The sequence below is a fragment of the Solenopsis invicta genome, chromosome 1 (genome assembly GCF_016802725.1).
Source record: "Solenopsis invicta isolate M01_SB chromosome 1, UNIL_Sinv_3.0, whole genome shotgun sequence".
In the NCBI taxonomy this organism is placed as follows: domain Eukaryota; kingdom Metazoa; phylum Arthropoda; class Insecta; order Hymenoptera; family Formicidae; genus Solenopsis; species Solenopsis invicta.
The window spans coordinates 29,474,130-29,487,233 of NC_052664.1; the positions used below are offsets into that span (position 1 = coordinate 29,474,130).

Genomic DNA, 13,104 nt, shown 5'->3' on the forward strand with positions numbered 1-13,104 from the left:
TCACAGTCCATGTACATATAGTGAGGATATTTAAAATAATAAATATATTTTTTATTGCATAAATATACTTTTTATCATATGTAGCTAGCGGATAATGTAACAAAAATAAGGTGCGTTTAAGAAACACAATAAAGTGTGTTCAGACTGTGAACAAACTTATACTTTATCAATGGTTTCACCAAACTATTTTATGTCAATCGATTTAAAATATCAACTTCAAATATTGCTTGAGACGGAGATTGTACAGAATAGCTTGTTAAAAAGTTTTACTTCTTATTTTTTGGATGAACTAAAACAAAGTGATAACGATAATGATGTAGAAATGCTGACTAGGAGATATTGGAAGAATTACTTAACAGAAGACACAGTTACTTTCAAAGAATCTGGGTTGAAGAAGAAGAAAGTTCTTCTTATGATCTGTGGATTTTCAACACAATTTTTATTAAGCTACAAGAGTAAAAAAAAGCTACCTAACATGAGTAAATTGTTGGCAGGTCCTGAATTTTAAAATTGGAGTTTCAGTGACTACCATTTTTTGAAAATTTTTGATATACCTGAAGAAGTTATTAGATATACCTTTTACTGCACAAAGTGTCATGTACAGCTAACGGATAATATAACAAAAAATGCATTTAAGAAACACAATAAAGTATGTTCATGTTTTCCTTTGTCATAGCACCAAGAACACCCAATTTTTCATCAGAACAGTTAAATAATTGAAATTTAACGTTGCTTAATTTCTTTGCTTGATTAACAAGTGATTGTAAATATGTATTCATCATAGCAGCTAAAGGTTCATTTTTTCCCAACCACAAACCCGCTACTAATGTGTATTTAAATCGTAATTTGGAGGGTAACACATTTAAAATAATAAAAATTAACCAAATAGCTTGTTTTGAATTTTGAAATACAGATCGGTATTGAAAGTATAAGTTAGTACTATCACGTTTGGATTTTTCATATAACCTATCATCTGTTGATACAATTGTCTATCAAAAATATTACAGATATAACCGTCTGTTCTGTCTAATTTAATCTTGGTTAGATTTTTTAAGCTATTCTGTACAATCTCCGTTTCAAACGGTATGTAAAGTTGATATTTTAAATCAATTGATACAAGATAATTTGGTGAAACCGTTGATAAAGTATAAGTTTGTTTACAGCAAAATGGAAAATTGAAAAAAATTTTAGACAAGCCTTTGCTGTGCAGTGCTGATACAGTTTCTCGTTCTATTTTATAGAATAAAATACAATTTAATGATTATTACGGGTGTTCTTAGTGCTGACAAAGAAAAACATGATATAAGATGTATGCGATTCTTAATGAAGGAGAATGATCTCGATGATAGAACTTACGACAAGCAAATGTAAGATATGAAAGAAGCCAGTAAAAAACATGAAACGTGTACGGGAAAAAAAAGTATGAATATCAAAGGGTTTTCCATCTTATCAAAATTACGTACAATCGACATGGTATGGTCATTTGTTAGAGATTACATACACGCTGATCTATTGGGCATCATGTCGCATTTATAGTCGATATGGAATTATCCGCGTAGTCTTATTTGCTTGACTAAAATTGATATCGAAAAAATAAATAATCGATTACTGAAAATGATTCTTCTACGAGAGATCCATAGATTAATAAGACCTATCAAAAGCGAAAAATGCAAATAGAAAGCATCTGAGTGGCGATCTTTACTGTTGTTTTAAGCCATTCCTTGTTTCAAAGAAATATTACGAAATGACGCGCTTTTACATTTAGCGTTACTATCGAATAGTATACATATACACTTTACTTAAAACACGTATAAGCGCAGAAGAGTTAAATAAATGCGAGTCAGATCTCACTAACTTTGTAGGTTGTTTCGAAATTTTATATGGATCAAAATATGTTACATTTAACGTTCACTCTTTAAGACATGTTGTAAAGTTAATTTTGCGGGCCTTTATGGTGTACATCAACGTTTCCTTTCGAAAACGTAATTTTTTACCTAAAATGATACGTCTGTTACGTCCTGCGGAGTAACAATTCTTTTCTTTCGAAAACGATGCAGCCAAGCAACCGAAAATTTCGAAAAGATGATCTATCTTAACCGCGTAGGTACGCTAAAGTCGAGTCAATACGGCTGGTCCACTCTTGACACGTGCCGATTTTGGTGGATGATTGACCCCATCGACACGAAACACTTGTCGCGCAATTAATACACAGTAAAAAAATTTGTGTTAAATTTAACACATTTTGCATGTCCCAAACGGTCCACCCATTTTTAAGTTAATTTTACACAAGGCAAATATGTTAGTCAATTACATAAATATTATGTAATAAATTAACACAAAAAATGTAACATTATCACATAATTCTGTAAACATATTTAATGTCACATAGACACATTTATAATGTTAAATTTAACTGAAATAATATGTTGTAGATCTTAATGACATTTAACATAAGAATCCCTTGTAGTCACTTTTTACACATCTACATGCGTGTAAATGCACATTTTCACACATAAAGTGTTTAGATTTTCAAGAAACGTATAGGTAAATCAAAAATAATAAAAAAAATTTTTTTTAGAGATCTTATTATGCTTATAGCTTATATCTGTATTCACTGTTTCGCATATAAGATTCTTTTATTTTACTAATTACAATTACGCATTGTTTTACAATTTTTAAAAACGCATCGGCACGGCCGGATTCGAACCTAAGATCTTTGGAACAATAACCTAATACGCTAACACTGAGCTAATCATACGCTTGTGATACTGTTAATAAAAAGTTATATTTGAAGTAAAATTGATTTGAATAAGAAGAAACTTGCGTCTTCAATACCGCGCGAACACTATTTCTAGCCCTTTGATTATTTAGTCTTCTCGTTAGATATTTTTAATATGAATTATATAAATAATTAAAACCTGCTGCTGCCTATGACCAGACCAATAAAGATAGTCAAAAAATAACATTTACCGGAAATAGTACCGGAGCATAAAAAAACATTATTGTAAAAAGCACGTTGCAAAAATCGACTTTGCAATTAATTGTTATAAACAAATTGTTAAAAATTGACTGTGGAGGAAAACTGATTACGCCAATCGATTGGAAGAACAAGAAATTCTTAGCAGAATAAATATAAAAATATACTTTCACCAACAACAACTACTTATTCATTTTTTTCAATGTTGAGAAGCTTCATGTGTAATTTCTATAAGTGTGTAATCTTAGTGATGTGTTGTTTTTTTCTAAATGTGTTATTCTACGATTCGTGAATAATTATACACATATTATATGCGTTCAATTTAATATAATACACTTAATAACACATCTATTTTTAAAGTGTATGTCTATTTAACAGATGGCAACTGCTGCAGAAAGAAAATAACACAAATTATTTGTATAGTTTAATATATAAAATGTGTAATTAATGGCACGGAACATATTTTTTCAGTAAAATTAACATTACTAATATCTTAAAATAACACGTACATGTTTTTCAATTATTTAAAAAAAATTTGTTTTAAAACTACATTATTTTTATGTTATTTATTCATTTACCTATAAATTGTGTTATTTAAACACCAAGAAATGTTGAACATCAATTTAACACAAAATTTTTAAATAACATAATCATATTATGTTAAAAGAACACTTGAATATGTTACAAATTCAACATAAAAGTTTTAACTAGGATTCATTTTAACACAAATACAAATTTTTTTACTGTGTAGGTAGTGCGCGGGCAATAATAAGAGGCAGTACACCTGCAGATTAAAATCCCATAGAAATCATAGGCAGAATCAAGTATAAAAGGAAGGAGCTCCGGAGCCCGCGAGCACTTACTTGCAGTCATTTACAGTCACTTACCGCACCCTTTTTTTTTCATTGCTCATTTTCGTTCGCGATTCACTTCAGTTCGATCCGTCGCACATTCCGTGGCATTATATGTCCGAGTTTGTGACGTTCGGATCCGTATTTATCGTACTTAAGGGGTAACACCACTGTAGAATTTTTGAAAAATCGATTTTTTTTTTATTGCTTTAAAAAATACTTTGAACCTTCTAGAATGAGTTAAAAAAAGTCTTATGTCTGTTACAAAATTTTTTGTGTGAAATTTCGCGCTCTTTCTTAAGCGTGTCGGGCTGCTCCAAAACGACTACCTACGGCACATCGATACCTGCTCGAAGGGTACAGCCTAATGACTTACCTTCTGATTTCTAACTACTCTAGTAGTAGGAAACGTGGATATTCGTCGCTTTTCGGAATCACGTCATTGATTGGATGGTTCACTGGCAAAATCGTCGACGTTGAGGTGAAGTCCAAATATTGCAAATCTTGCGAGCATTGGAAGAGTAAATTAGAAACAGTTGAGTATGAAGAATGGCTCAAAACACACGTTGATGAATGTCAAGCAAATCATGAAGGTTCGTCTGGTAAGATGGAGGTAGACGCCGTCGTCGAAATGTTTCAACGTTCCGAAACTTTACATGGCATGAAATATGCAAACTATGTCGGCGACGGTGATAGCAAAACCTTCAAGGGTATACTGGAGAAACATCCATACGAAAATTTTGAAGTGAAAAAGAAAGAGTGCATTGATCACGTGCAAAAGAGAATGGGCACTCGTTTGCGAAATTTAAAAAAAAATGTAAAAGGCCTCGGAGGAAAAGGTAAATTAACTGCTAAATTAATTGACGAGCTTACAATATATTATGGTTTAGCGATACGGCGGAATCCAAACTCCGTGAAAAATATGAAAAATGATATTTGGGCAACCTTATTTCATAAAATGTCAACCGATGAAAATCCGCAACACGAGAAGTGCTCGGAGTCTTGGTGCGACTGGAAAAAGGCACAAGCAGCAAATTCCTTGGCTACTTACCATCATAAGCCGCCACTACCGAAGGAAATTTTTGAAGCTATCAAACCTATTTACGAGGAGCTGAGCCGTGATGATTTGCTAAATCGTTGCTTGGGAGGCTACACTCAAAATAGCAACGAAAGTTTCAATGCTGCTGTATGGAACTTGGCGCCAAAATCTTACTCAAGCGGCAAAAAAGTATTATGTGCAGCAACTGATATTGCTGTGTGCACCTTCAATGACGGTTTGACTAACATTTTACGAATTATGCAAGTTTTGGAGATGGATATCGGCTACCAAGCATACAATTTTTGCCTTGAAGCCAATGCGACAAGGATCGAGCACTCCGAGCGGGCTTTGACAGATGCAGCAAAGAAGGCACGCACCAGCACAAAATCGTCGCGGAAAGAAAATGAGGAACAATACTTGAGCAAAGAAGGGATGCTTTACGGTCCTGGGATAGCAGACTAATGGTAAAAAATTTCAAACAGTCACATTTTTCATTTTGTCCCGTCTAAAACACGTCTCTAAGCTTTAAACGCGTTTTTCTCAAAACATGGTTTTTTAAAACGGCACGCAGCATAACTCAAACAATTTTCATTCTTTCCACTCCAAATTTTAACCACTTCTTTAAAATAACATTTCGAAGAGAAACACGTACGGAATTTTCGATAAGTTGATTAGAACATTATTTATTGACAAATATGTGACCGTTTTTTCCGTCAAAAATTGAAATTTTTTTTTAAATGCGTGCCAATTACTCAAAAATAAATATTTCTCAAATTCCGTACGTGTTTCTCTAGCTATACTCATGTAGATTAAGAAAAAATTTTTTGTTTTGTTCCAGATAAATCTCTACGATGGTTCTGCTGCGTGCCGCAAACCCCTAAAAAATAAACACGTCTCACGACAGTGGCTATAGCGTCGCCATTTTTTAATATTTTTTAATAAAAAAATTTTTACAAACACTTAAAAACATGTTTAATAACATCCTTAAATATTATTTTCTTCTTACTTTTCCTTCCATGCAAAAAAAATTCACAAAAAAACGCTTTATTTGGGCCGTCTACAGTGGTGTTACCCCTTAAACTTGACGCGGCATTGTGGGAATTAATCAACAAATTCCTTGCAACCTCCGAACACTCTGAGTGCCAACCGTCGACCAGCCGCCCGCAGCTGTAAGGTGAATCCGCTCCGCCAAACACCAAATCATTCGCACCTTTAGAAATCTCACCCAACAGTAAGTCTTAGCCGTCCATTATTTTTTCTTCTCCTTATAAGACTACCTTCTCTCTCTCATAAAAGATATTTATTATACTTTTCAAAACACTCACATACCCCGTATTATTTCACCACCCTTCCTTTTCTCCCTCTATTACTCTTTCTCTCTTTATTTCCCGCAGGATACAGTCGAGCTCTTTCGATTGGGTCCGCGATTCTCTTTATTTCTCGCAGGATACAGTCGAGCTCTTTCGATTGGGTCCGCGACTCTGTTTATTTCCCGCTGGATACAATCGAGCTCTTTCGATTGAGTCCGCGACTCTCTTTATTTCCCGCAGGATACAATCGAGCTCTCGTTCGATTGAATTCGCAGAATTCTTTGCTTCCAGCGGAAACGAAGAATTCCGTTCCTTTAATTCAAACCTTTTCCTTTTGTTTTTCTCTTTTCTTCTTTCAAGAAGTTACAATATAAATTTTATTTTCCTTTATGAGAAAGAGAGAACGTAGCCTTAATTCTCAAATTCATTTTAGTGCGTAAGCGAGTCCCTGACCATAAATTTCGAAGAGCCATTAAGAACTGTCGGAATCGTCGAAATAAGAAGCTCCGGAAGCTTGGCGCATCGTTATCGCTCTGCGGAAAATTACACAATCAGCGAGGAAAAATTTCTGTTTTGCCTAACGCTCTAATTAATTTAAGTACTTCCGATGAACCGACCGATTCATCTCCACCAGTCTTAAATCCGTCCCCCGAATCACTCTCTCTTTCCCCCTGTCGTTATCCCTCCCCCTCTTACTCCCCTGGATCTCATGTAGAAACAGATTTTAGACAATCGCCAGAGTCACCTTCTTCTACCTTCGATCCTTTTGCAGAGCCTTTAGCATCTTCTCGGGATTCAACCTTTTCTCCTACAGATTTTCCTCCTACACCTTCCCCCGATTTTTTTCATCGTAATCCCGATTCACCTGTTCGAAGACCCCCGGAACATCCATATTCCCCCGCGTTAGAGTTTCCCCAAGAAAACCCGCATTCCGATTCATTATTTACTCCCGAACAAATAGAGAATATAGTAAATGAAAATATCGAAGCGAATCGAAGAGTACTCAATGAATTGGAAGAAATCTTCGACTCGCTCCAAAGCCTATCTGGATAGCTAAAAATCCCCTGATCACAATATACACCTACACACGCACACTTATATCTCGTTAAGCACAAATGTAACCCATTAGAATTTAAGTTATAATCGCATTCTTGTTAAGATCATAAGATTTTTCTTCTTTTTATCATACATGTTCTCTACTAACAAAAATGTTTTTTGCAAATTAATAATTATTATTTTAGTCATCACCTATCATTGTAATTGGTTATTTCTTTTATTATGTTAAAATAAATTGTAATTCTTAATTTCAATCATTTTCGTTTATTTCAGTAACCTCTAATTCCCGCTCCGATAAAATTGCACTTGGTCCGATCCCGCGTAAAAGCGATTCAATTCGTTTACGCAAAATAAGGACTACACGAATGCAAGAATTTGAATGAGAGTCATAGGTCGTCATTCTCGACACCTGACCTACATTCTGACTCACCTGACGCATTCGACTCGTTGCACTCGCCCGGAAACATGTGTGCGAGAGATTAGGCCTGTTTCGTTCTTCCTACCTCGCTCAAATTATTTCCCTAAGTCTTTACCTGCCAATCGACCCAAGAGACCTACTTCAAGAATTCTGGACGTAACACGTCCATAGACCAAAAAAGGTTTACAAACAGATGGCGAAAAATACTTTACAAATCCAAACTTATAAAACTATTGTAGAAGAAGTTTCTGAAACGTATATCTGCCCATACAGCACAGAAAATTCCAGCAACATAGCAGCAATGTTGCAATGTTGCAGATTGCAATGCAATATTACGGAGACATTGCAGAAACATAAATTAACAATATACCTGCAACATCACATTGCATATGTCAATAATATTCCGGAAACATTGCAATATCATAATTTTTTAATAAAGTAGTGGCAATAAAGAGCCAAAACAAAATATTCGCGTATAATAATATATTAATTTAATTCATCCATAATTATTCATCCGCATTTAGCAAACTAATGTCGGGCGACATTACTAAATTTTCCGCTGAATCTCTACATTCTCTAACAGTATAACCGTCCATCGACTGTATATCGACAACTGTATATCGACTGTAAGTCGACTCATCTGAGTCAAGCTTTCAAAGTTGACTGCAAATCGACTTTGCATAGACGTCTACAGACATCCTTTAAATGTTGACTCTAAGACGTCTAGAAAGAGGCATGCGGTCCCGTGGTGCTGTATGCATCATAGTATTGTTAAGAAACATAAATATTTATATCAATAGACAAAATAGGTTCATATATGAAGAAACCTCGATCTACAGCCCAATGAACAAACAATATTTTTTAATTGTTTTTTTAATAAAAATTTGTTTATATTCAATTTAATTATTGTATTATATTGATATATGTTTTTTAATTGCATTTTATTTAAACAAATAACAAAAAAATTATTCCAGATGCTATTCTGCATTTGCAAAATTAGTAAAAAAAACTATAATTTTATATTTGTTTATATAAATGTTTTGCTTTATTTATACATATTTCATTTTTTCGAAAACGTATATTGACCTGATTTACAAGTTATATACATATATCAGCATAAAGGTGTTCACAGATCATCATGAGGGATCAGTTCGCAGCGATCACGGAGGTCAAGCAACGTTCATCGGAGTCGCGACTTGGATGGGTGATCGCTTGGAAATTTCCGAAAAAATATTCCCAAAATTTTTTTTTGTTTTTTGTAAAAAATGTTTTTTAAAATGTTACACAAATATTGTTTTGTTCATTGGAATTATGTGGTGTAATAATATTTATGTAAATATTTTTTAAAAAATGGGATATTTTAATGCAATATTTCAAAAAGCGGACATCTTAATGTTACTGCAATCTTCCAGCAATGTTGCAGCAATGTTTCGCAATCAAAATGCAATATTACAATGTTTCAATGAAATCATTCTGCAATGTTCCTGCAATCTCTCTATGCTGTATGGGTGTTCGTCGTATTGCAATTCGTTATTTCAGCTAGATGGGGGGGGGGGTTATATCGTTAATTTAATCGAATCCCTGCGGGTGATGTCGTATTTATAGGAAAAGAAAAGCGTAGTTTCAACAACGAAATAAATTCACGATTTCATAGTCAGTTTGTAATATATGAACGGTGTATCTCCAAAAAGTGGCCATAAATTTTATATTGTATAATCATGGTACATTACCTCATGGTACATTCTCCATGATGAACACGAGGTTTCTCTTTCACACACACGCATACACAAAACTATATGCAGACGTAATGATAAACGCGTAACGCGTAACGCTTCTGATTAGCCAACTTTGTAGATCTGTATATAAAAGAATTGCGATCCAGAGCGAACATGGTTGTAGTTTTCGGAGTTCGGAGCAAACGAGTCCCGCGGCTAAGTTCTTATTAAACAGTTTTGTTGCTCATCGAGCAATTTTGCGAATTGATTTAACGTGCTCTACGATCGAGTGACAAAACGAGTTTCTAAAGACAATTTAAGGTATTGTAATTTATCTTTTAATTTACCTTTTAAACTTTATAATTATTATTTAGATATATCTAAATAATAATACATCTGTTCTATCTTCCGTGTCATTTTCACATTCTTCAGTACTTTCATCGCTTTCATCGGATAGTTCACTTGATAATATAACATTCCCTTCTGAGAAGCGTGCTACACGGCGTTGTCCTTCGTCAAAATTACTTAATATATAAATATAGATGGACATATGCACACAAAATATACACACACATACATATTATTTTTTTATAGTGGTAAAAAGTAAAATATTAAAAAAGTTATATTAATTAAAGTTGTATTAATTCTGCACTAGCCTCTATACTTACTAGCTTCCTTTATTAATTTAATTGGATAATATTTCCACGTTGATTCAGGAACTTTTCGTTCTTTACTCCACTCCTGTACTTTGTCATATTCAGATTTTGACGGATATTTGCAGTACCATGAACGTTTAATTTTTATTACCCACTCTCTTGGTACTAGATCTATACACGATTTTTCATCTTTACGCCGAATATTATAAAACCACACGATAATATGCGTAGCATTGTCATCTAATTCGGTTCTATATAAGTTATTAATTACTTAATAATTAACCTTTATTTGGCCACGCAAGAAACAACCAATTCATAAAATTATTGTAAAAGGTGGGTAATTTGTATCAACTATTATTTGCATATTTTTTACGAAACAAACTCCATATGAATTGATCGTTTCTTGCATTACTAAAGTCATTTATAAAAACACAGTAACCAAATATAAATGTACTTACAAATATGAAGAACTGTTCATTATTATTTCTACACAAAATATTTAACTCGTAAATATCACAAATAAATATTTTTTCTTCTCACTTTCGGAATATTTACTCTATATCATCTGTTTTCGTAACGATAGCTCGTTGATAAGGCTCGACTGTCATTTAAATTTATTGATTTTTGCTGCCATTAAATTTTTTTCCACTGCCCATATGACACAAAATTTTTTAGAATTATTTAAGAAACGTTTCAATTAAAATCTATTTAAAATTAAACTAATAAGGGAACCTCTCGAAATGTCACATCCCGATTTTAATGAAACTTTACATACATTTAGGTAATATAAATAGATAATTTTAGAAAATATCAGTTGTGTCCATTATACAGTATCAAGAGGTGAAATCATCTCTTACGTGTATAGCGGTTTCTTGTGGTCCTTGTCATGTCACCATGCCTGAGCGCGCGAAATGTCAGTTCTGTAATTCGTAAACTTTAATCGCGAATAATTTGAAAACCATTATGCTTTCGACATTTTTGTATTAGAATTTTTTTCTTACAGAATGTTTTAAAGAATCCGCTCTTAAGAGAGGATCCGAGCTTTTTGAGACACCTTTTACATAAAGTATAAAGATATATCGTAGTAAATATAATTATTATAATATTTTTATTATGATAATATAATTATTACAATATTTTTATGCATTAATATTAAGTATGTAATAATTGTACGCAATACGTATTATTTTTAACTTGTAAAAGTACGCACTTATGTTTAATTTTTTTAATTTGAAAAGTACGATGATGTTTGCTTAAAACTACTTGCCATAAGCCGATATCAGATGATTTATAAGGATACATAAAAACATTTCTTTTATGATAGTACAAATATCCTTTTAATTCAATATTTTCTTTATTTGAAAAATTATATGAAAAAATTTTATTAATTTGAATAATTTCACCATTTTTAAGTTGTACAATATTATTAGGTAAAGTATTAGTAATAATTATTCCCTTCCATGTGACACTTGTAAATGTATTTTTTAATATATGATTTTCTAAATCAACAATTTTGGTTTTTACATAATCTGTTACTGGTACAATTCGTTGAATTTTAATATCAGTATTAAAATTAATTTCTCTTAAACGATTTGCAACTTGACTTAAAGGATTGTTTGAAGTACGAACTAGTTTTTTTAAAGTCATCAAAAAATTTTCGAATGGAAACGCCGAAATTGAAGTCAGTGAACAACCCATGTGAGTTACATTATCTGCTATATGAATCAAGTTATGGAAATTAATACTTTGTGCATTGGAACCATAAAATCTCGGCAATAAACGAAAAAATAATATTAACAACTTTTTTATATTTTCTACGTTTGATACCACTAAATTATCATTGCATAATAGTCGACATGCTACGTACAGTAGACAAAAATGCTTATATTTATCATTAGGCAGAACATGACGAAGTACTAATGCACTACCATACAAAAAAAAAAAACGAAATTGTGTAGCTTTCCAATTTTTTAAATCCATAATATCATAAACTTTTCTTTGAAATTCTACAGGAATTTAACTAGAAAAACTGCGAAGTAATTTACATAATACCAAACGATTTCGTGGACCAATTCCACCCATCTTGCGACCACCATATACAATATTGTTTAATAAAGTTTTTGTAACTCCTAGAAATAAAAGATGCATTGAATCTAAAACAACTGATTTTATCGGATCAAATTCTGGAATTTTCAATAATGGAGAGATTTCATTATTCAGATGATGCTCAGGTTGTTTACGGGTTTCAAATGATTGTTTACTGCGTTTTTTACAAGTAATGCTTGCATAAATGCGTTTATTCTTAAAAACGGTTTGGCCTTTTACTGTACAACGTTTGCATGCGTAAAAACCAACGTGAGACTTTACACATTTTATAAACGCTCTAGCCGGTGTATCACATACAAAACCTAATACTTTAATACTGTATAATTTATTTTCTATTGTAATTTTATTGGCCATTAAACTTAATAATTCTGTTATAAAATCATCTAGAAATTCCGTTGGTGATTTTGGTTTAGAGTCACCATGATATATAGCCACAACTTGAGGTTTGACAATATACTTTTTATTATGTAACATGATTAATATAGGCCAAAATTGTTGTTTTGAACTTTTATAAATTTGTACGCCGTCAATATTAACCAAAATTTCAATAAAGTCTTCCATATATATTTCGGAATTTACCATCAATTTAAGAACTTTTTCCAAACCGAAATAAACATAAGTACCGAAAGATCCATTAGCTCCTTTTATTTTCATCTGTGATAAAATAGAAAATAAAATAATAAATAAAATAGAAACAATAGAAAATAGAGGAAATTTATTTACATATAAAGTCTCAAAATAAAATAAAAATCTTATTTCAAGTAAATGTAAATATAAACGTTAAATACGATTTGCTTATTTTAGAAATATTACACAAAATATTTATTTTAAATAGTATTGTTTATAGACATCTTCTTTAAATAAATACTTTTGTTTTTATATTTTATTTCAACTAACTATTTTGCCCAGCACCGATGAATTCTAATAAAAATAGTCAATTGCATATTGGCAGGTGGATAAAAAAGTATCTCGTATA

The 13,104-nt window shown here is 32.2% G+C and overlaps 1 protein-coding gene across 1 annotated transcript; it reads left to right on the forward strand.

The window, feature by feature from the left end:
- Positions 1–4,163: 4,163 nt before the first annotated feature.
- Positions 4,164–5,834, forward strand: LOC105206889. Its single transcript, XM_011176345.3, has 2 exons — positions 4,164–5,331; positions 5,706–5,834. The coding sequence occupies exon 1, from the start codon at positions 4,196–4,198 to the stop codon at positions 5,327–5,329; it is 1,134 nt and encodes a 377-aa protein (XP_011174647.2). The 5' UTR covers positions 4,164–4,195; the 3' UTR covers positions 5,330–5,331; positions 5,706–5,834.
- Positions 5,835–13,104: the final 7,270 nt, after the last annotated feature.

Bases quoted from the DNA above. Each gene is read 5' to 3' on its own strand.
- LOC105206889 (XM_011176345.3), top strand. From the start codon at position 4,196: ATGACTTACCTTCTGATTTCTAACTACTCTAGTAGTAGGAAACGTGGA.